The sequence below is a fragment of the Rattus norvegicus genome, chromosome X (assembly GCF_021556685.1).
Source record: "Rattus norvegicus strain SHRSP/BbbUtx chromosome X, alternate assembly SHRSP_T2T, whole genome shotgun sequence".
Taxonomy (NCBI): Eukaryota; Metazoa; Chordata; class Mammalia; order Rodentia; family Muridae; genus Rattus; species Rattus norvegicus.
The window spans coordinates 111,983,248-112,005,257 of record NC_141554.1 but is presented as its reverse complement, the minus strand read 5'-3'; the positions used below and the strand labels follow the sequence as shown (position 1 = coordinate 112,005,257).

General features: G+C 38.8%; 1 protein-coding gene across 2 annotated transcripts in view; it reads right to left on the bottom strand.

The window, feature by feature from the left end:
• Tbc1d8b (TBC1 domain family member 8B) overlaps positions 1-18,388 on the bottom strand; it is an 87,940-nt gene extending 69,552 nt beyond the window's left edge. Inside the window, exons 1-2 of one of the 2 annotated variants that reach the window (XR_015646282.1) lie at positions 18,067-18,356; positions 592-702 (exon numbers count right to left, since the gene is read on the bottom strand). Coding sequence is in view for 1 of the 2 variants with exons in the window: in NM_001401137.1 (NP_001388066.1) it covers positions 592-702; positions 18,067-18,196 (241 nt within the window). In the remaining variant the exon portion in view is untranslated. Of the gene's footprint in view, positions 1-591; positions 703-18,066 lie in introns of both variants that reach the window. The other variant, NM_001401137.1, reaches the window with a different exon arrangement.
• Between the last annotated feature and the right edge of the window lie 3,622 nt (positions 18,389-22,010).

The window sequence follows — 22,010 nt, the reverse complement described above, 5'->3', positions numbered from 1 at the left end:
CATAAACTTCAAGTTCTCCTCACCTCAGTTATTAGAAGAAAAAAAATAAAGAATGTCAATATTTAATGGAGGAATATCCAATCTTTCCAGCAGTTTTGTAAGGAATTAAAGAGTTGATAAAAGGAGTCAAGTAGCAGGAACCAAAAAGTTGCTCAGAATCTGCACTGCTGGACCACATACTTCGGTCTCCCATATCAATGGAGTTTTAATCACCCAATAACCTGTAATCATTCTTAAAGACAGGTCTTATTATTCTCTCAAAGAATAGTTGCATTTAACTGGCCTCCAAATCTCAAAATGACTGCAAAATAAAAGTCAGTTTAATATTCAGTCTTTCTATATACAATGCACTTGCAACCATGCTTAGTGCACAGTGACATTCAATATTTGGTGATTGGGTTTTATATAAGATACCTTATACATTTAAATATGATTAAAATCTTCATTAGCTAAAATTTTAGTAAAAGTATTTTAATTTCAGTACTTACTAATTCATCAATTTGGAATGTGAAGCTCAACTAGTTTTAATATGATTGCCTTAGTGTCTTGATGGCATTTGAACTGTAGGGCTTTTTAAACCACCATACTTACCACATGCAATTGACAAGTACACTTGAGAATCTGGTGTCTGGTGTAGGATGCGAAACGGAGCTACCTTAGCAGTAGAGTCTAAGACGGAATCAAGAGTCCCAACCAAAAGACCTGTTGTAAGAGAAAAATGTAAATTAGAGACTTTACAAGAAATGAAATAGTTATCAATTCATATGTCAAATTAATAAACTTTATATATATGGAAGATAGGGAAATAGTTCAACCAGGAACCTGAGTTCAATCTCCAAACCCTAAATTGAGGATACCAGCAAAGATGGCCCATGTTTTGCAATACCAGCACTGGAGAGGCAGAGACAAGTTAGGTCCTTGGAACTCATGGTTAGCCAGCTTGGTGAGCCCCAGACCAATGGAAGACCAAGATTCAAAGAGAAAAAAAGGTAGATGGTGCCTAAGGAACAATATCCACGGGTATCCTCTAGAGCATTCCAAGCACATGCACACACATACACATGCCACACCCACCCAGACATAACACAGACAAAAAGAGAATATATATTTGGAATAGAAAAACCAAATCTTAACAATATAAGTGGTGTTTGGGAAAATAACAATTTAATAAAAATATGTAAAGCTCAATTGTCCAAATCTTGTACTTGAGATTCTTAGAAAGTTCTATAATGAGGTTGTGTATTTATTAGACGAGGAGGTAGAACTAGTACCCGAGACTAACTAGTTGAGCTGAATTCTGGATTTGTCACTTATGCCAATTTCAACATGTTAAAGTAGTTTCCATTTCTATATCCTCATTTGCAAAATAGAGGGGACAAAACAGAATCAACTGCAAAGTGTATCAGATTAAATGAGCTATTACTTAGAGGAGCAGTTCTCAACCTTCCTAATGCTGTGAGCTCTTCATGTTGTGATGACCCCCAGCCATAAAATTATTTCATTGCTACTTCACAACTGTACTTACTGCTGTTATGAATTATAATTCAGATATCTGATAAGCAGGATATCTGCTATGTGTGACTCTGTGAAAGGGTTGTTCAACTCCTAAAGGAGTCTCAACCCACAGGTTAAGAGCTGCAGACTTAGAGCAATGCTCAGTACCCAAAGAAACATTTAATATTGTTTTTTTGTATTATATAAGAACATTTTAATATGTAAATAAGTGGGAAACTGACATTTTTGAGAATGGTTTGGCAAAATGATTTTCTTTTCAACAATTCCTAATTCCCCAATTTTGAATTCAAGGATCTTGCTCAATTAGTTCCTTTGTAATTATCTGATTATATTTCCTACTACTTCCTGGAACAAAATTTTCCGTTCTCTTAAATAGCCAGTTAATTTTCCCCTTAGGGTCTTTGCTGAACAATTATCTTTTTACTGAGAAATGTTAACAAACTTCTTCTAGCCCAGTCTAGCTAATCCAAACTACGTATTTCCTTTAAGACCCACTTCCCCATAAAATCTTTAGTAGCAATGCCAAGCAATAATATTTTCCCTCTTCTCTGGATACTTATAATACTTAAATTCTATACTGTATAACTAAGTATTTACTTATTAGGTTGGCTATTACAACTACTTTCTAAGTGTTTCTCATATATATAGGGTCCCTGAGAATAACTGTATTATCTACCTCAGGGACATGGACAATCACAATGAGGCATACTGTGTGGCCTTAACTATGTCATGGAATGGCTCAACTATATACATCTACTTTTATATTTTTAAAAGCATTGGTTGGCTGAGTGATGTTTTTGTTCTATGAACATTTCTTTTTAACTTCGCATACATAATTTCAAAAAAAATTAAAGACAACTACAAACCAGGCTTTTAGTTCTTTTCCTATTTTTACCCACTTGAAATGAGTTCAGATTTCAAATTAGCTTTGAATGAAAATGTAAGTATGCTGGCATATATTGGACAGGAAATCATCAAAATCACAAAGGGAGCCAAAAATAGAGAATAAAAGAAAGTAAAATTGACTCAGTGGAAAAGATAGGAGTATGGATAGGGACAGGAATGTAGGATTTGGATAGTGCAAAAATCCCTCAATGAAGAGTTCTTGGAGCTGGAGATGGCTTGGTGGTTGAAAGCACTTGTTCTTGCAGAGGTCTAAGCACCACATGGTTCACAACTATCCATAGGCATGCACATGGTGCACATACAGACAGGCAGGAAAAAACTCTCATGCACATATGATAAAAGAATTCTAAAAACTTTTGCTTATTTTGACCTTTGGGTGTGTGTGTGTGTGTGTGTGTGTGTGTGTGTGTGTGTGTGTGTGTGTGTGTGTAGGGAGGGGATGGGAAAGGAATGGGGAGGGGGATAGAGAGAGGGATGGAGGGAGGGGGAGAGAGAGACTGAGAGAGAGAGAGAGAGAGAGAGAGAGAGAGAGAGAGAGAGAACACACATGGACTTAGGTGGGTAGGGTCTGAGAGGTGTTGGAGAAAAAAATATGATCAAATATATTGCACATAAATCTTCAATGGAAGGATGCATGACACCAGTGCACCCAGGCCCTGAAAACATGCATACAAATAATATTATACAAACTGAGCAGGTTAGATATAGGAATATATAAAAACCAGTTATTGAACAAGAGCCCATGGGTTGGAAAGAAAGCAAGGAGGGGTACGTGGGAAGGTATGGAAAGAGGAAAAGGAAAGGGAAAACGACACAATTGTAGTCTTTAAAGTAAAGGAAAAATTCTTCAAAAAACAAAGTAAAAAAATAATAAAATGAGACAAATTTCCACCTATTGACATGCTTCAAATTAGGCTGTCCCCTGTAGTAGCCTTGAATGCAGCCTATTTAAAATTGTACAGTGGCACACTTTCCTACTCCACACTCCACGTGGCAGGTCATTCATCCCTTACATAAGGAAATGAAGCAAGATTTTAAAAAAGACTTCTGCAATGGCAGCATGTAGGTTATAAAGAAATAAATCTGACTCAGTCAAAAGCTACGGTGTGGGCTGGGAACATAGTTGATGGCAGAGTGGCTGCTGGCATGCATGAGACCCTAGAGTTTGATCTTCAGTACCATAAAAGAGGATGCCTTGTCAGGCATCAGTGGGAGGAGAGGCCCTTGGACCTGTGAAGATTCAATGTCCCAGTGTAGGGGAATGCCAGGGTGTTGAGGCAGGAAGGGGTAGGTGGGTAAGGGAGCACCCTCATGGAAGCAAGGGATGGGGGGGATGGGATAGGGGGTTTATGGAAGGGAAACCAGAAAGGGATAACATTTGAAATGTAAATAAAGAAAATATTTAATAAAAATGTGGATTTTAAAAAAAGAGAGAAAATAAATAAATATATTGCTGTTGTGTAAAAAAGTAAGGTATGAATTGAATATTTTATTGAAGAATCATGGATCAGAAAATCTAGACAGATACTATTTAAGAGGAGGTATTGGATAAGAGACAACTGGAATGAGACAGAGGAAATAATAATGCTTCAACTGGTGAGGAAAGAAACAGAGGAGTTCAGTGAACAAAGAAAGATAATGAAGCATCAAAGTAGTACCTATAAGAAGTTGGGCATTTGGTCAAGGATAAGGAAAGAGGAGCTGAACATATGCAGAAGGTCTTCTCAGAGTAATGTGAACCAAATCACCCAGGAGACGAAGAAAGGAAGAATGGTACCAATTCGAAGGCAGGATAGTGAACAATATTCAAAAGACAAAATGGTAAGTAGCAAAAGACAATCAAAGGAGATGGACTGAAAATCAATTTGTATGTGTGTGTATAAATACATATAACAGATTGAGAAAGTTGTCTAGATAGAGAAATTAAGACCTCTGAAATTATACTGGAATCTCATCACTTAGGAAAATCAGGCATTCAAAGCCAGCTTTGGTTACATATCAAGTTGGAGGTCGGCCCGAGCTCTGTGTCTTATCTCAAAGGGAAAAAAAATTCTTTACAACAGGGCAGTTGGGCTGCTAGTTTACTTGACACTTATCCTCCAAGAATTTAATTTTAAACAAGGTTTGGGGAAAAGAAAAATGTATAGTTGCAAGGAAAGCTATTTATTTATTTATGAGATTTTTAATAAAACTAGCTCAATTGTTATTTCTCCTTTTTTGCACACATTATAAAAGATAATATTAGAAGAACTGGTGAGAAATAAATGGGTAAAGGTTGGCAGAAAGAACACTGGCAGTGTTGATGTCCCAGGAGGCAGAGGACAGACAGGAAGAGGACACAAAAGCATTTCTAAATGACACAACAGTCCTCTCATAGGTTGTGACACTAGGGACAAAGTGGTCAAAACCACTGACAAGAAAGGTTATTACTAATGGGGGTGGGGTGGGGAAACAGCAGTGTTGACAACATTATGTCTTACATAATATAAAAGGAAATTGTAAGATTTTATAAGTGCATGAAATTAGGTAGTTAATATAAAACCATGCAACAAGTAATTTGGAAGCTAGCACTTGAATACATTTCTAGTCACTTGGGGGAACTCTTTCAGCTCATTAAGGTGTAATCATCATCAAGTCCCTGCAAGTCATGCAGGAATTAATATGTGCCAATGTCTGAGTTCGAAAAGTACAAGAAAATAAGCAAACAACAATGGGTTGTTTTTCCATATTACATAATGGTTCATCATCTGACTGCCTGAACACTGAATGTCATGAATCAGCCTACTCATGGGAAACCTTTGTAACTACCATAAATTCAAAAGAGACTAGACACTATCAGCTGCATGGTAGAATCAGAAACTTGAAAACATACTCAAATTATCCTTTGAGTGACGATAACTAAGACATCAATCAATATTCTAGAATGTCCATGGATTTTGGTAGCATCCTGGAAAAATAAGTTACACCCACCTTCTTAAGGACATAATAAGTACATTAATTAGTGTGAAATATATTTTTATTAAATGTCACACAGTAAGATTACAAAAATGCTAAGATACATGATGTTATTTTAAAAGGCAGTTTTTTTATGAACAATAATTACCATCCACAAGCCAATCCTTTTGTCTGGATAAAGAACCACAGACTTCAGAGATGAAAAAATATCCTGTCTAGTCATATAATCTAGCCTCTAGTACATTTACCTCCTCTCAGTATCCCTTGTCCTTACTTCTCTAAGGCTTCCTATTTCCAAAATAAAGAAGGAATTATATTCCCAAAGGTTATAGTCAGGGCCCGTTATTTGGGTTTATGATCTGTAAACAAAGCTCTGTGTGCAGAATGACTGCTTTGTTTAATGATATTGTCAGTACCCTAAAATCCTTATAATTTCAAGGGTCATTTAGTTTTCATTTTGCAGTTAGTTCCACCTACTACATAGTCTATCGTGGCTATAGTGGTAAAAGTGTCATTCAAAGTAGACTCTAAAGCAGATACAGTGGTTCCTTTCTATAATCCCAACACTTTGGAGATGGAGCCAGGAAAGTCATAGGTTCAAGGTTATCCTCTGCTACACAGCAAGTTTAAGACAAAAGTTGGGTTACCTGACACTCATCTCCAAAACAAGTCCAAATGAAACTATCTCAATAGCAGATAAGGTGTTGAGATTATAATGTGTAATTATATCATTCCCCCTTCCCTTTTTTCCTTCCAACACTTCCCACATACATCCCCTTGCTCTCTTTCAAACTCACAGCCTCTTTTTCTTTAACTGTTGTTACCTTTGTGTATGATACTAGATACATTTTGTATAATGTCATTTGTATTGTGTGTTCATGGCTGACCCTTTGGTATTCTATAACCAATTGGTATGCTTTTCCCCAGGAAAGACTGTTTCTCCCACTCTTGGTAGTTTTTAATTGCCCGTAGTTCTTTGTGCAGACTTAAGACTTTGTAAAGACCACAAAGATCCATCCACTCGGCCATGTCTGCTGCTGTCTTTGTTCACCTGATGCTTAGGCAGCATTGTTGGTGAGACTTCAGAGGTACAGCTCCTCACGTTTCTAGAAGCTACAAACTCCCTGTTCCTCTGGCTCTTAAAACCATCCCACCCCCTCTTCTGCAGTGGTCTCTGACTGGGTTTCGCACTTTGCACTTTGGATTGGTTATATATCACTGCCAAACAAAACTGAGCACTCCAAACCATCCAGATCTTTCTGAATCTTGATTTTTCCTTTTTATATTCCGTGATAATGATTCTCAACCCAAAGGACAAATCTGAGTCACTTAGACAAGTTTTAAAACGGAAGTCCAAGGATTATGATTTAATTGATCTGTCCTAAGATATTATAATGCCATTTTTCTTTACTTAAAACATAGCATAACTTCTATGTATCCATAATATAGATTCAATAATTACCAACACTTTTACTTAGTCTTGTTTCCAGAAATATTTTAAGTTAAATACAAGACATCAATTTCTCCATAAATACAGCAATATCATTTAGTAACTCTCAAAAGTTCCTCAATCAAATGTAACAGGCAGCCAGTGTTAAGAACACGGATCTATGATGTCTCATTGGGTTAGTGTACTTGCTGTCAAATTTGCCTATCTGAGTTTGATCCCTAAGAGACCGATATGGTGAAGAAGGGAACTGACTTCTACTTGTCTTCTTGTCCAATACATACACATATACACAGCATCAGAGTAAACAAATAAAATCTTAGACAATTGCAAATGTGAAATGAATGCCTTTTTCTGTATTGGAGCAATGATTGTGATAAGAAAGGAATTATAAAGACTTGCCTATTACAAAATGGCAACCAACAGATTGGGAAAAGGTGTTTACCAATCCTACATCCGATAGAGGGCTAAAATCCAAAACATACAAAGATCTCAAGAAGTTGGACTTCAGAGACTCAAATAACACTATTAAAAAATGGGGTAGATGCAAATCAAAACAACCCTGAGATTTCACCTCACACCAGTGAGAATGGCTATGATCAAAAACTCAGGTGACAACACATGCTGGCGAGGATGTGGAGAAAGAGGAACACTCCTCCATTGTTGGTGGGATTGCAGACTGGTACAACCATTCTGGAAATCAGTCTGGAGGTTCCTCAGAACATTGGACATTGAACTGCCTGAGGATCCAGCTATACCTCTCTTGGGCATATACCCAAAAGATGCCCCAACATATAAAAAAGACACGTGCTCCACTATGTTCATAGCAGCCTTATTTATAATAGCCAGAAGCTGGAAAGAACCCAGATGCCCTTCAACAGAGGAATGGATACAGAAAATGTGGTACATCTACACAATGGAATATTACTCAGCAATCAAAAACAATGACTTTATGAAATTCATAGACAAATGGTTGGAACTGGAAAATATCATCCTGAGTGAGGTAACCCAATCACATAAAAACACACATGGTATGCACTCATTGATAAGTGGCTATTAGCCCAAATGCTTGAATTACCCTAGATGCATAGAACACATGAAACTCAAGACGGATGATCAAAATGTGAATGCTTCACTCCTTCTTTAAAAGGGGAACAAGAATACCCTTGGCAGGGAATAGAGAGGCAAAGATTAAAACAGACACAGAAGGAACACCCATTCAGAGCCTGCCCCACATGTGGCCCATACATATACAGCCACCCAATTAGACAAGATGGATGAAGCAAAGAAGTGCAGGCCGACAGGAGCCGGATGTAGATCTCTCCTGAGAGACACAGCCAGAATACAGCAAATACAGAGGTGAATGCCAGCAGCAAACCACTGAACTGAGAATAGGACCCCCATTGAAGGAATCAGAGAAAGAACTGGAAGAGCTTGAAGGGGCTCGAGACCCCTTATGAACAACAATGCCAAGCAACCAGAGCTTCCAGGGACTAAGCCACTACCTAAAGACTATACATGGACTGACCCTGGACTCTGACCTCATAGGTAGCAATGAATATCCTAGTAAGATCACCAGTGGAAGGGGAAGCCCTTGGTCCTGCTAAGACTGAACCCCCAGTGAACGTGATTGTTGGGGGGAGGGCAGCAATGGGGGGGAGGATGGGGAGGGGAACACCCATAAAGAAGGGGAGGGGGAGGGATTAGGGGGATGTTTGCCGGGAAACCAGGAAAGGGAATAACATTCAAAATGTAAATAAGAAATACTCAAGTTAATAAAAAAAAGATTTCAAATAAAGTGAAATCCAATGGCCATAAAAAAAAAATGGGGTAGAGAGCTAAATAAAGAATTCTCAGCTGAGGAATACTGAATGGTTGAGAAGGACCTAAAGAAATGTTCAACATCCTTAGTCATCAGGGAAATGCAAATCAAAACAACCCTGAGATTCCACCTCACACCAGTCAGAATGGCTAAGATCAAAAACTCCGGGACAACAGATGCTGGCAAGGATGTGGAGAAAGAGGAACACTCTTCCATTGTTGGTGGGATTGTAAGCTGGTAAAATCAGTCTGGAGGTTCCTCAGAAAACTGGACATTAAACTACCTGAGGAGTCAGCTATACCTCTCTTGGGCATATACCCAAAAGATGCCCCAACATACAACAAAGACACATGCTCCACTATGTTCATAGCAGCCTTATTTATTATAATAGCCAGAAGCTGGAAAGAACCCAGATGCCCTTCAACAGAGGAATGGATACAGAAAATGTGGTAAATATACACAATGGATTACTACTCAGCTATCAAAAACAATGACTTTATGAAATTCATAGGCAAATGGATGGAACTGGAAAATATCATCCTGAGTGAGGTAACCCAATTCCAAAAAACATACATGGTATACACTCACTGATAAGTGGATATTAGCCCCAAAGCTTGAATTACCCAAGATATAATTCACTCTAGACCACATTGAAGCTTGAGAAGAAGGATGACCAAAGTGCAGATGCTTCAGTCCTTCTTAAAACTGGGAAAAAAATATTCATAGGAAGGGATATGGAGGCAACGTTTGGAGCAGAGCCCGAAGGAATGGCCATTCAGAGCCTGCCCCACTTGAGTATATAGCCCATTTATATACAGCCACCAAACCCAGACAATATTGCTGATGCCAAGTGCATGCTGACAGGAGCCTGATATAGCTGTCTCCTGAGAGGCTCTGCCAGAGCATGACAAATACAGAGGTGAATGCTCGCAGCCAACCACTGAACTGAGAACAGGGTCCCTGTTGGAGGAGTTAGAGAAAGGATTGACGGAGCTGAAGGGGCTTGCAACCCCATAAGAACAACAATACCAACCAACCAGAGCTCCCAGAGACTAAACCACCATCAAAAGAGTACACATGGACAGACCCATGGCTCCAGCTGCATAAATGGACCTCCCCAGTGTAGCGGAATATCAGGGCAGGAAGGCAGGGAGGGAGGGTAGTTGGAGAGGGAGAACACCCTCATAGAAGAAGGGGGAGGGGGAAGGATGGGAAACTGGGAAAAAGAATAACATTTGAAATGTAAATAAAATATATCCAATAAAAAAGGAAAAATATATAATTTTAAAAAAAGACTTGACTGTTAAAGGAACGGTCATTGAAAGAGCTACTGGTTGAAGATGGTGCTTTTGATGGCTAATGCTGGCCATCAATTTGACATATCTCGGAAGGAAGAACATCAATAGAGGAACTGCCTCCATCCAATCAGCCTCTAAGAACATCTGTGGGGCATTTTTTTTAATTGCTATTCAATGTACAAGTACCCAGAGCAGTGTGAGTGATACTGTCCTCAGGCACATGGACCATGGCTATCTAAGAAAGGTAAGAGTTTGGAAGCAAGCAGTAAGCAGTGCTTCTTCCTAGTTTCTGTTTCAAGGTCCTGCCTTAGGTTCGTGCTTTGGCCTTCCCAGATAATGGGATGTAACATATAAGATGAAATAAACCTTTTCCTACCCAAGTTGGTTTTTACTAGTGTTCTATCAAAGCAACAGAAAAGCAAACTATAGGGGTTGGGGATTTAGCTCAGTGGTACACTTGCCTAGCAAGCGCAAGGCCCTGGGTTCGGTACCCAGCTCTGAAAAAAAGAAAAAGGAAAAAAGAAGAAAAAGAAAAGAAAAGAAAAGCAAACTATAGTGTGTTCATTACCAATATGCTAGTTTAGTATGCAAAATTGTGTGTAATTTTCTTTGCCAAGCAGATTTGTTTATTTTTTTTTTTATTTTTTAAAGCAGCTCTGTTTAAAAAGTAGAATGAGGGCACCGTGTAAGACAACACCATTCTAGCTGCAGAAGAACAATGTATATGAACTTTCCAATTACCAATAGGATTCATTTCTAGTCTCTATAAAATATTTGATTATAAATTCTGTCCATAGTAATGATTGTTGTAACCTTACAACTGATTCTTTAATCATAAGCTGTCAGGCTTACAAAGTGTAACCAGCACACCTTTCTTGAATTTTTTATAATGTCAGCCTCATTAAATGTTAATGAGAAAACTAATTAGTAAACTGCCAATGCACTTAGTAAGAAACATATTCAAATAATAGAAAAGTGTTTTCAACAGAGGTAATAGATTTTCCTGGTTCTATTATTTTGCTCCCAGATCTAAACCCTTCAAACAGAACTGTGAGTGCTTCTTTTCAAATAACCCAATGGCCACATGGCATTTTGAAAGCTGCCAATTTTACACTAAGAGCTTTGGAAAACAGTTAATAAAAAAAATAATTCTTTTCTCGGTCCTATTTGTCATCCTTGGGCATTTTAAAAACATTTTGGTTCATTTAAAATAAGAAGAAAACAAAGATAATAAAACCCAGAAATTGTTATTATCCATTGCTACAAAACTTTACTCCTTTACCCTATATAAGGAAGAGAAAAATAAGACCATATACATTAAATTGAAATATCATCAAAGACAAATTAAATGTCAATTTTTAAGTCTCTTTAATTCACTGTTTCAGTTTTTCCTCTGCTATAGATGAAGATATTCTTTTCCAACAGCCTTTATATAGTTATTAACAGCATCATATCTTGAGTCCCATGTTTCCAATTCCAAATAAATGCATCTGGAATATTTATTCTGTCCCCAACAACTGCTATGTTTTGCTTTATAATATCATTCCTCTGTTAGAATATCCTTTTCCCTTCTCCCTAGCAAACAGTCTCCCAGATATTGATAGTGCTTATAGGCAAACGATTTAATTAAAAAATGATCCAAATTGAATTTTAGCAAAAAGCTTCACAGATGCCACACTGGAATTCTGCCACAAGTATTCCAGCTACTGTTATTTATCACTGATTTTAGGCAAACTTTTTTTTTCATTTTATAGCACCTCTGCTAAATATAAATTATATCAGATCTAGGTATAGAAATTGGACTGGAGGTTTCCAATATTCATTTATTCATAAATTAAATAAGTCAACAGACTGAATTACTGACTATCCTAGCAATAAAATATTTGTTTACTTGTTTGTCAACTACTCTAGAAGACTGCAAATTTTGTAGGAATCATGCCTCTTCTATTAACCAAAATCAGTAACAATGACCAGTTACCACCCCATTTCGCTGTATCAGAGCACAGTTAAATTATCCTAGGAATTATTACATTTGATTCTGTTACTAGATACAATTGGCTTATACGTTCTAAATCCCTTCAGTCTCTGCATAGATCAACTTATCTAAAATATGAACCCCTTCCTTGTTTATCAGAACAACTTACTTTATTCTTCATATTGCTTATCATCTCCACTCATATCACACAGGATTTGACTATTTACTGCTCTCAGTTAGAATGAGACCCCACGAAAAAGAATTTTGTTTTAGGGAATGCATTATCTTCAGCAATTAAAAACAGTTCTTGGAGGCTGGAGAGATGGCTCAGTGGTTAAGAGCACTGGCTACTCTTGCAGAAGACTTGGGTATGATTCCCAGCACCTACATGGTGGCTCACAACTGTTTGTAACTATAGTTCTATGGGACCCAATGCCTTCTTCTGGCCTCCATAGGCACAACATACTCTACATGAATACACGCAGTCAAAACATATATACACATACAAGTAAAAACAAGCAAACCAATCCTTGATTGTTAGAAGGCATTTAGTAAATACTTGTTCAGCAAATACATCTATCATCACATTTATGATTTTGCATTATCTTTTGTACTTACATAGCAGTATCAAAAAATGCAAACAGGGCAAATTTCCTAACAAAAAGGCAACACAAAGGCCATGTAACCACCATTATTACAACAATATGATAAATATCAAAATGCATTTATTATTTTCAGCTTACTTTATACCCATAGCCCTTCCTGAACTGTCCATAAGCAGAGTTCATCAGTTGAAGTGTTATTCCTTCTTCAAGAATTATGCTTTAAAAATAATAGTAGGGGATCCAAAATAATATATATATTGCTCCAGTACAAGTGATACTGTGATACTTAGATCTATAAAAGTACTACTTGGGGACTTCTGGGTTTAGAGCAATCATAGCTCAAACAAAACTTGGTCATGATAAATTATTGTAATTCTTTTAAATTATTCTGATTACAAACAACAGAATGCATAATCAGCACCATAATATTCTCTAGTGTTTATCACTATTTTGCTCTTGCAGTGTTATCATTATGTTGGACATATTCAATATTATTCCTTCAAATCAATTTCTATATACAACTTGGAAAATAATTATTATTAGGGAAAATGGTTAGGGATTACGGGGAAACTTGGGAAGAGAGGAAGAGAAGAAGAAGACTGAGACTGATTTCTTTGGTCTTTTGAGCCCTAAAATAGCATTTAATATGAAATGTTTGTCACATTTGGGTACTGCCCGTGGGTACAGAGAAATGGCTTCAAAACTCATTTGACCTATAGTATAGTCACCTGAGATAGAGAAGACAATGTTATCTTCAATTCACAGATGAGTAAGCTAAGCCTTTATTTGTAAAAAAAAAATTGACAACTTCAAATGTACCAAACACATATTAAAGAATCAAAATAGGTAAAAGAAGAAGCAGGGTTAATGAAAGATGTGCAATTACTGGACAGTGCATTTGCACAATATGAATGCTGGTTTAAAGCTGGATTATTGAAGCAAAAATTCAGAGGTTAAGAGCAGTGGTTGTTCATGTATGTATGTGTGTGTGTGTGTGTGTGTGTGTGTGTGTGTGTTATCTATATCTATATCCATTCCAAAGGTATATAATATCTCTAATACCTCTTTAAATATGAAAGGCCAGGTTGAAGTTTTGAGAAATGAAGATGATCAGTTCAGTCATTTTGTTTTCCTGATAAAAGGAAGGATTATTGACTGCCTACCTATAAGTCTTATGCTGTGTTAGGTACTTGTTGATTATGTGTCTCACCAGTTTCCTTTCCCTTACTGCCCCTAGGGTCCCTTCCTTTGCAGCACAGACTGGAAAGTTTGCTCCTATGCACCTTAGGGCCATGAACCTGCAGCCCTTAAAAATTAAATTAAAGCCATAATTATTACAGACTATATGCAAAGGGTTTGGGGAGAGACATGTAGATTTACAGTGCTAAACAGAAAAGCATATTCTTTTGAAAAGCTAGAAAACTCATAACACTGATCATTTTATTTCTCAAAGCCTACAAGACTACTTTTTTCTTGTTCCAAGAATTTTTTAAATTTATTTATTTCTATGTGAATCAGTGTTTTTCCTGCATGTATGTATGTGCACCCTGTGCATGTCTGGTGATGGGGAGGTCAGAAGAGGTTGTTGGATCTTCTGAAACTGAAGTCATAGACAGCTATGAGCTGCCATGTGGTTACTGAAAATTGAGCCTGCTCCTCCAGGGAGTAGTCACTGCTATTATTATTATTATTCTTGGAGCTATTTCCCCAACCCTCAAGAGATCTTTAAAGATACTTTTTACCTGATTTTACAGGAATCAGATGCGCCAAGGATTTGTCCCTCCTACTGTTTTCCATGTGAGATATGTGTGTGTGTGTGTGTGTGTGTGTGTGTGTGTGTGTGTGTGTGTGTATGTGTGTGTTTTGAGACAAGGTCTTTCTATGTAGTCCTGGCTGTCCTGGATCTCACTCTATAGATCAGGCTGGTCTCAGAGATCCACCTGCTTCTGCCTCCTGAGTGTTGGGATTAAAGGTATGCACCATCATCACCCTGCTGGGATTCTCTTTTTAATAAGTCAATATGATACTTTACTCTGAGCACGACTTGTATACATATTGTGAGTAGGACTTTCCAAACCTATCATAAAATAGCATGTTTACCCTTTGGGTACCAAACATTTTATCCAATGATTGCTTTGTGAGCATGGAATCCAATAGCATTTTGCTACTACCACGTATGTAATATGAATATTTTCAGAGTTAGACTTTTGAGTTGGGGGTTTAAACAAAAGAAAAGCTTTGGGTTTCTGTGATCTGGATAATAAAGGGTTATAAATTCTCTTTTGGCATATGTGTTTAGAGGAAATCATTTATAGTGATTCATAAAGTCTATATAAATATAAACTGAAAACTTACTTCAAATATTTGAAAATAAAATGCTTTTTTCAAATGTAACCATGATCTAATTACACAGATGCTTTAATTTCAAAGGGATAGTACCAAAGTAAAAGAGGGGATAAGGAAAGAGAACTAACTACTTATAAGATTTGTTTTAATGTTTATTTTCAAGCTTTGTTCTACCTAAAATTTTAAAAAGGTTTGTTGATGGTAATTACAAATCCAGTGTCTAAGAATCTGCTTACCACTATTCAGGTATGAAAAATTCAAGAGTAAAATTCTCTCAACAAACACCTAAGACTTCCTGATTGGCAAGTCTCCCTAAGCCTCATTCAGGAGTGTACTTAACAGGAGGTAGTCTATGTAGTGGCTCTCATCTGCCAAGGAGAGAAAATTGCTGATTTGTGCTTAATAAGCCAAATATGCATAAATTATTTTAATTATATAAAACTAGGGGCTAAATTTAGCTTCAATAGTCTTTACCTTTATCGACCATGAGAAGGCAAGGGAGAATGTGAGGCAACTAGAAAGATTCAGGTTAAAATAGTCTCTAAATAAAAAAAAAAACCCAAAGCAACAATAACAACTTTAGGTATAACACACATTTTTACAAAAATCCCATTGTGTTGTAATCTAGGATAACTATGAAAGACAAAGTTTGATAAATGGTCACTAATCTACCCAGATGCCTACTAAAAAGGATCTTATAATGTTAGAAGAGGGACCTTGTGATTCCAATGTGAAAATTCTCTTGAGAGAATCATCATTATCAAGAGAAAAATGAGTTCACCAAGCTTAGTGTGGTAGTGAATACCTATCATACCAGCACTTGAGAGGTTGAGGAAGGAAAACTGTGAGTTTGAAGCTGGCCTAAGCTATGTAATTGACTTTTCCCCCAAATGGAATCAACTAACTTCATCAAATTCATACTCAAGATATACTATTACAAGGGGTTACTCCCAATCATCACATATCAAAGAAAACAAATCTTAAAGTACAATAATTAACATTTCTCGATGGTCACTATCATTTTTCCATTGTACACAACATAAAAACTCATCTTATAAAAGGGTAGGACCTAACACGACACATCAATATAATGGACAAAGGCAAATTTATGAAGCATATACTGGTGCTCTGATGAAAGCTCATGTAAATGAGGACAGCACAGCTCTCAGCTTCACAAGTTTAACTAAGAAGGCAGCCATAAAAATCAGCATACGCTGTTGTTCTGGACCAAAAGGAACAAAAAAAAAATTTAAACACATCTCTTTGTTCCTTTTTGAGTTATTTTGTTGAATTCGCATGACGTTGGTGGTAATTTCTGGCATCTTATCATTGTCACAAGTAAAACAATCATGTAGGTACAAATGGACTATAAGTCACTAGTCACAACACACATATGCAAGTGATAGAAATTTACATTCATTTCTTCAGACAAATTTCCTTGTGTAGCAATGGGGAACCAATAAAAGAGGTGGGCGAGATAAAGAGAAAAACCCCTTTTTAATTGACATGTTTAATACTCCAGAGAAGAGGGGTGTGGGGGAGAGGGGACCATCACAGAGGTGAAGGGGGGATGGGTTGAAGAACTCTGGGAGGGGGGACCAGGAGGGGGGCAACATTTGGGATGTAAATAAAAAAATAATTAATTAAACATGAAATTTCTATTTAAATGAAACTGCCATTTAAATGAAAACGTTCCTTTTAAACAACCTGTAATTTTTAAAGATCAGGAAAAAAATGATAAAATGCTAGGTTTATTATGGGGGCAATTTTTGTCTCCACACTGCCTAAAGGCCCTTTTTGGAAGTTGGATAAGATGAATGTTACTTGTAAAGTTATATATCTTATAGGATGTGAATTTTATCGACATTAGAGGAGGCTTATCTTAGCATAAATAGACCTTTATGAGCATTATTTTCCATTTTATACTCTCATCTCCATAAAGTAGGTACTATGTTTTTTAGCCAAAGAGGGAAATCAATGTCACTCAGCCAAGAAGCTCCCCCTTCAACCCTTCAGGAGTCATTGGTTCTGATTATATTTTTTCTAGTAAACTAGCTAACTTTCCTAGTCTACTTCCACCCTCCTCCTTTAATTCAGCATTTTAAAGACAGAGAACAAAATTATAACTGTAGCACACAGTGGTGCCTTAAGACTGCATATATGAAAGAATTTGACCATGTCATCCAACAGGCAAGAGATAGGGATAGAATCAAAATTCAGGTTGTCAGATTTTTGTTTCTTCCCTCTACATCACCCTCCCCAAATTAAGTCTGGTCCACCACTTCAAGACCCTAATACCTAACCAGGAATTATCAGGAAAAACAGTTCTTGTCTCTCCAAGGTCCAAATATTTGAAAGCCCCTATCCAAGACTAAGGATCTAAAAATAGCCTTCTTTGGAATCTTCAGACATGGCCCCGTTTTGAATTTTTAAGATGAACAACTGTGGGAGAGTGGGTGAGAAGAGTTGAGTTTTCTTCTTGTTTAATTGGTTTGGTTTACACATCTTTGAAAGAAGGGGCAGCGCCAAACTTGCTGGAGAGAAACGCGTGCTTAAAAGAAACAGAGATTCCCAAGGGTTTTAAACATAGATATATATAAAGGCAAAGATGTAAAATTGGGAGGAGGTGAGTAATTCTGAGGGCTACTCCTCCACTTCCCCAGCATCAAGCAGCCCCACGCCCCGACCCAAATCTCACTTGCAGCCTCTCTCTTTCTCAAGGTGTGATTGGAGCACTTCATTCTCTTTAAGATTCCCATGTCCTAGCAACGTCCCCCACACACTCGCACTCACTCCCCAGGGTGGCGATTATTTGTATAGGTTTTGGAAAAAGTTAAGTCCACACCCGCGAACCCGCTCTCCCCGCCGGTCTTATTGGGACTATTCTAGCTAGCACACTGCCCATCAGCGCTCTCCCCCATGGGAAGCGACCCACCAAGTACTGGATTCCCCGCTAGCTTCTCCCATCCCGGTCAGACCCAAAGTGCAACTGGGAGTCCGGTACAAGACAGTCAGGACTCTGTAGTAGCGGCGGAAAGGCGGTGGCGGGAGCAGAATCCCCAGTCAGTCGCCCCGGGTTTAAGATGAGGCGGCGGACAGCGACGAGTAACTGTTTGCCTCGCCACCTTTTCAGTGACAGCGGACCCAGCCCTAAAGCTAGAGTAGCTGGCTGGCCACATCTGCTGGCCACCGCTTACCTGTAAGTCCTCCTCCGCCTTCTTCCCCGTAGCCTCGCCGCCTTTGCAGGACAAAGTACTCGTTGGATCTTTCCATCAGCCACAGCTTCAGCGCATTTTTCAACAACACTTCCTCGGGCTTCAGCCACATCTCGAAGAACTTTGTGCCGCCTCAGAAGCGGCGACCTATTTGTCCTCCTTACCTCCCCCCAACCCAGCCTGTCTTTACCCCTCTACTTCTCCTCCTACCAAGTCTTCCGTTGGCGGCGGCGGCGGCGCCTCCGGAGGTTTTCCACACTTCCCCCAACCGTGCCTTCTCTCCCACGTAGGCAGAGAGAGTGCCAACTCCCTCCCACGGAGCTACTGCCAGACTGGGAAATAGTCCCGTTTCACCTCCTCTTGGGAGTTGTAGTTTTCTATCCATTTTCCTGCTCCCATTCTAATTCAGCACCAGACTACATCTCCCACAATGCACTGGGTTACTAGTTGGGTGGGTTGGGGGCGTCTTCGAGGCGCTCCCGCCACCAGTTAAGTGAGTTTTGCCAGTGTAAAGTTAAAAAGGTTTTTCTTTTGTCTTTTTTGCTTCAAATAAGCTAACCCCGTGTATGACAGCAGTGCTCCTAGTTGAGAAGACGAGTTTGTTGAAAACAAAGTTTCCGGCATTTTTGAGTAACGGCCCATCCAGGAAGCAGTAGCCTGCAGCAACTTCCATTTACTTTACACTAACTAGGTACTAGGTGATTTCTCAAGTAATGCTCACAGAAATCTTTCGAAGTGGATCCTCCGCTTTGCTCACTAGTAGATGGAAACCGCTAGCACGCGAAGTTACTTAGCCATGGTCTCACAGTTGGTGAAAAGATTCATTATTCAAAAGCCTTACCTAATTAAACTCTGTCCATTCATAATGGAAGATAAATCTCAGAAAACACTTCTTCACACAGACTTTCGACTATACCTTCCCCCACGTTGCCTCTATTTAAGTTACTACTTGTATAAACGTCTGAAAAATCTCTACTCCAACTTTTTGAGTATTTCTTTTTTCTTAAGCAGTTTTAAGAAAAACATAATTCCTTGCAGGGCAGCCTTCCTTTCCTGATACCTTGACAATGCTGCACAACCGCTTATGTGCTAAGATAAAGAGGTCTGCTGTGAGGAATCATTTGAGGGTTGTTGTTGTTATTGTTGTTGTTGTTGTTGTTGTTGTTGTTGTTAGTATAACTCAATCCTGGGAGGGAAAGAATAGAATGAGAGTGAAAACTGGCTTACAGAAAGAATTCAGATAAAGGTTCCTGACAAGTTGGCAAGGTATCCAAAATAAAGCTATTGGGCCCTGTGACTAAAAGGATGAAGTAGGACACTCTCAGACTAGGAGTCTCAGAGCCAGTGAACTCTGCCCTGAAGGAGTGTCTCCAGGTTAAATATTCCAAGACTTGGGCGGTTTCTGGCTAAGCAGGTATATGTCACAAGAAAGTATTTATTTTTGTGGAAGAAAAACACCACCACCAACAACAACAAAAGGAAATTCCAAGCCAGGGTGTTTCCAAGTGCAAAGTCACACTTCGAAGGTGTGTTAAGGCACATCATTTCTCCTTTTCTTCTCAGTGAAAGGTCAACAAACGCAGCAAGTGTAGATAGCTTTTGTCTTCCTTCATTTGTACAGTCCCAGCCTCCATTGTCTGTCAGTATGCTTATGGTTCTTGTTACGGCAAAGAGCACCAGAATCCGATGGTTCCTTTCTCTCTACTCTGAACCCATCCAGGGCAACCCAGATGTTTGCTCGTTGTAAACAAACACTTCATTGGTTGTATAAAAAAAACAATTTTCAAATTGAATTACGTCTATTGTGTAAAATTTTTCTTGATCATAATCTACTTCAAGTCTTTGCAAATAATTGTTTCTCTAAAAACACATTAAAAATACCATGGCATTCAATTCACTGTTTAGTTAGGCATGTTCCTATAGAATACTAAAGAATTACAAACAATCTTAAATGTTGCTGCTGATGTTGTCCTGGCACTTAATGTATAACATGTCATACTCATTAATAAGTGTCTTAGTTAGGGTTTTCATTGCTGTGAAAGATACCAGGGCCAAGACAACTCTTCTTTAAAAATTTATTTATTTACATTCCAGCCATTGCCCCCCATAGCGATTCCTCCTTCCTCATCCCATTCCCCCTCCCCCTTGCCTCCTAGAGAGTGCTCCTTCCACCAGGTATCCCCACTTCCCTGGGGCCTCAAGTCTGTCAAGGATTAAGCCCATCCTCTCACACTGAGGCCAGATCAGACAGTCCTCTGCTATATATGTGCCAGGGGCCTCAGAGCAGCCTGAGTATGTTGCCAAGGCAACTCAGATAAAGGACTGAAAATTTAGTTTAATTGGGGCTGGCTTCCAGGTTCAGAGGTTTAAACCATTATCACCAAGGTGGGAACATGGCAGCATCCAGGCAGGCATGGTACAGGAGGAACTGAGAGTTCTACATCTTCATTTGGAGGCTGCTAGCAGAAAACTGGCTTCTAGCCAGCTAGGATGAGGGTATTAAAGCCCACCCTCACAGTGACACACCTACTTCAACAGGGCCACACCTTCTAATAGTGCCACTCCCTGGGGCAAGCCTATACAAACAATCACATTACACTCCCTGGCCCCCATAGGCTTGTTCAAACATATGAGTATATGGGGGCCATACCTAGCCCTAACATAATGCAAAATACATTTACTCTAACTTCAGAGTGTCCATAGTCTATAGCAGTCTCAAGAATGTTAAAAGTCCAAAGTTCAAAGTCTCTTCTAATGTTTATCTGACCATTTAATTGTAATCCCCTATAAAATCAAAATAAAAAAGCAGATCACATATCTCCCACATCACAGGATAAACATTACCATTCCAAAATGTCAGTGGGGAAATACTGTACTAATGCAAGACCAAAAGTCAGCTGGGCAAACTGCAAATTCTGCATCTCCATGTCTGATGTCAAAGCACTCTTCAAATCGCCAACTTCTTTCATCCATCAGCTATTGACTGGAACAAACTTCTTCCTCCTGGGCTGTTTCCACTCTCTGGTAGCAGCTTTCCTCAGCAGATATCCCATGGCTCTAACATCTTAAATGTCTTGGGGTCTCCAAGCAACTTCAAGTTTACAGCTTCTTGTTCCAATGTCTGGGATCTGCAAACAACCTTCTGGGCTTCTTGAAAGGGCTTGGGTCACTTCTCCATCTCTGCCCTCTGTAGCACTCTAAGCAGTGCTCTACTCCACTGCTGCTGCTGTTCCTGGTAGCCATCCCATGGTTCTGGCATCTCTAATATGCTGGGGTCTTCCACTGCAACTAGGCTTCACCAATAGTCTTGCATAGGCTCCCTTTATGGTGCCAAGCCTCAACTTCTTTACATGACCTATTCACTCCTAGGCTGTCAACTGCAACCCAGGCTACAATTTCTCCAACAGCCTCACACACTACCAAGCTTTAAAACCATTACCATCTGGGCGATTCTTACATATTATGAAGCAGGCAGCACGAGATACAACCTTGGCTCTCTCTGGAACATAACTTCTTTGTGTTCTCAGAAAATACATCCTAGAAGATTTCACCTCAGTGATGCTGGTCACCTCTTAATCATCACTAATTTCTTAGCTATGGCTAACTAGCACCAATTGTCCCAGTGGTCCCTTCTATTCAAGACTCTAAAGCCAGAGCCACATGGCCAAATCTGCCAAGTTCTGCTGCCTTCTGGGGCTGGGACATGCACTCTTGTTCCATTACATTATCACCAGCTTTCTGTTTTCCTATGTACTGCCTAATCATAGCTGTCCTAGAACTTGCTCTGTAGATTATTAACTTTGAACATAGTGATCTGCATGGCTCTGTTTCCTGAATGCTGGCATCAAAGGCATGTACCACCATGCCTGGAATGAAGCTTTTCTTCACCTAGAAATTTCTCTGCTTAGCCTGGCCTTGAATTCATA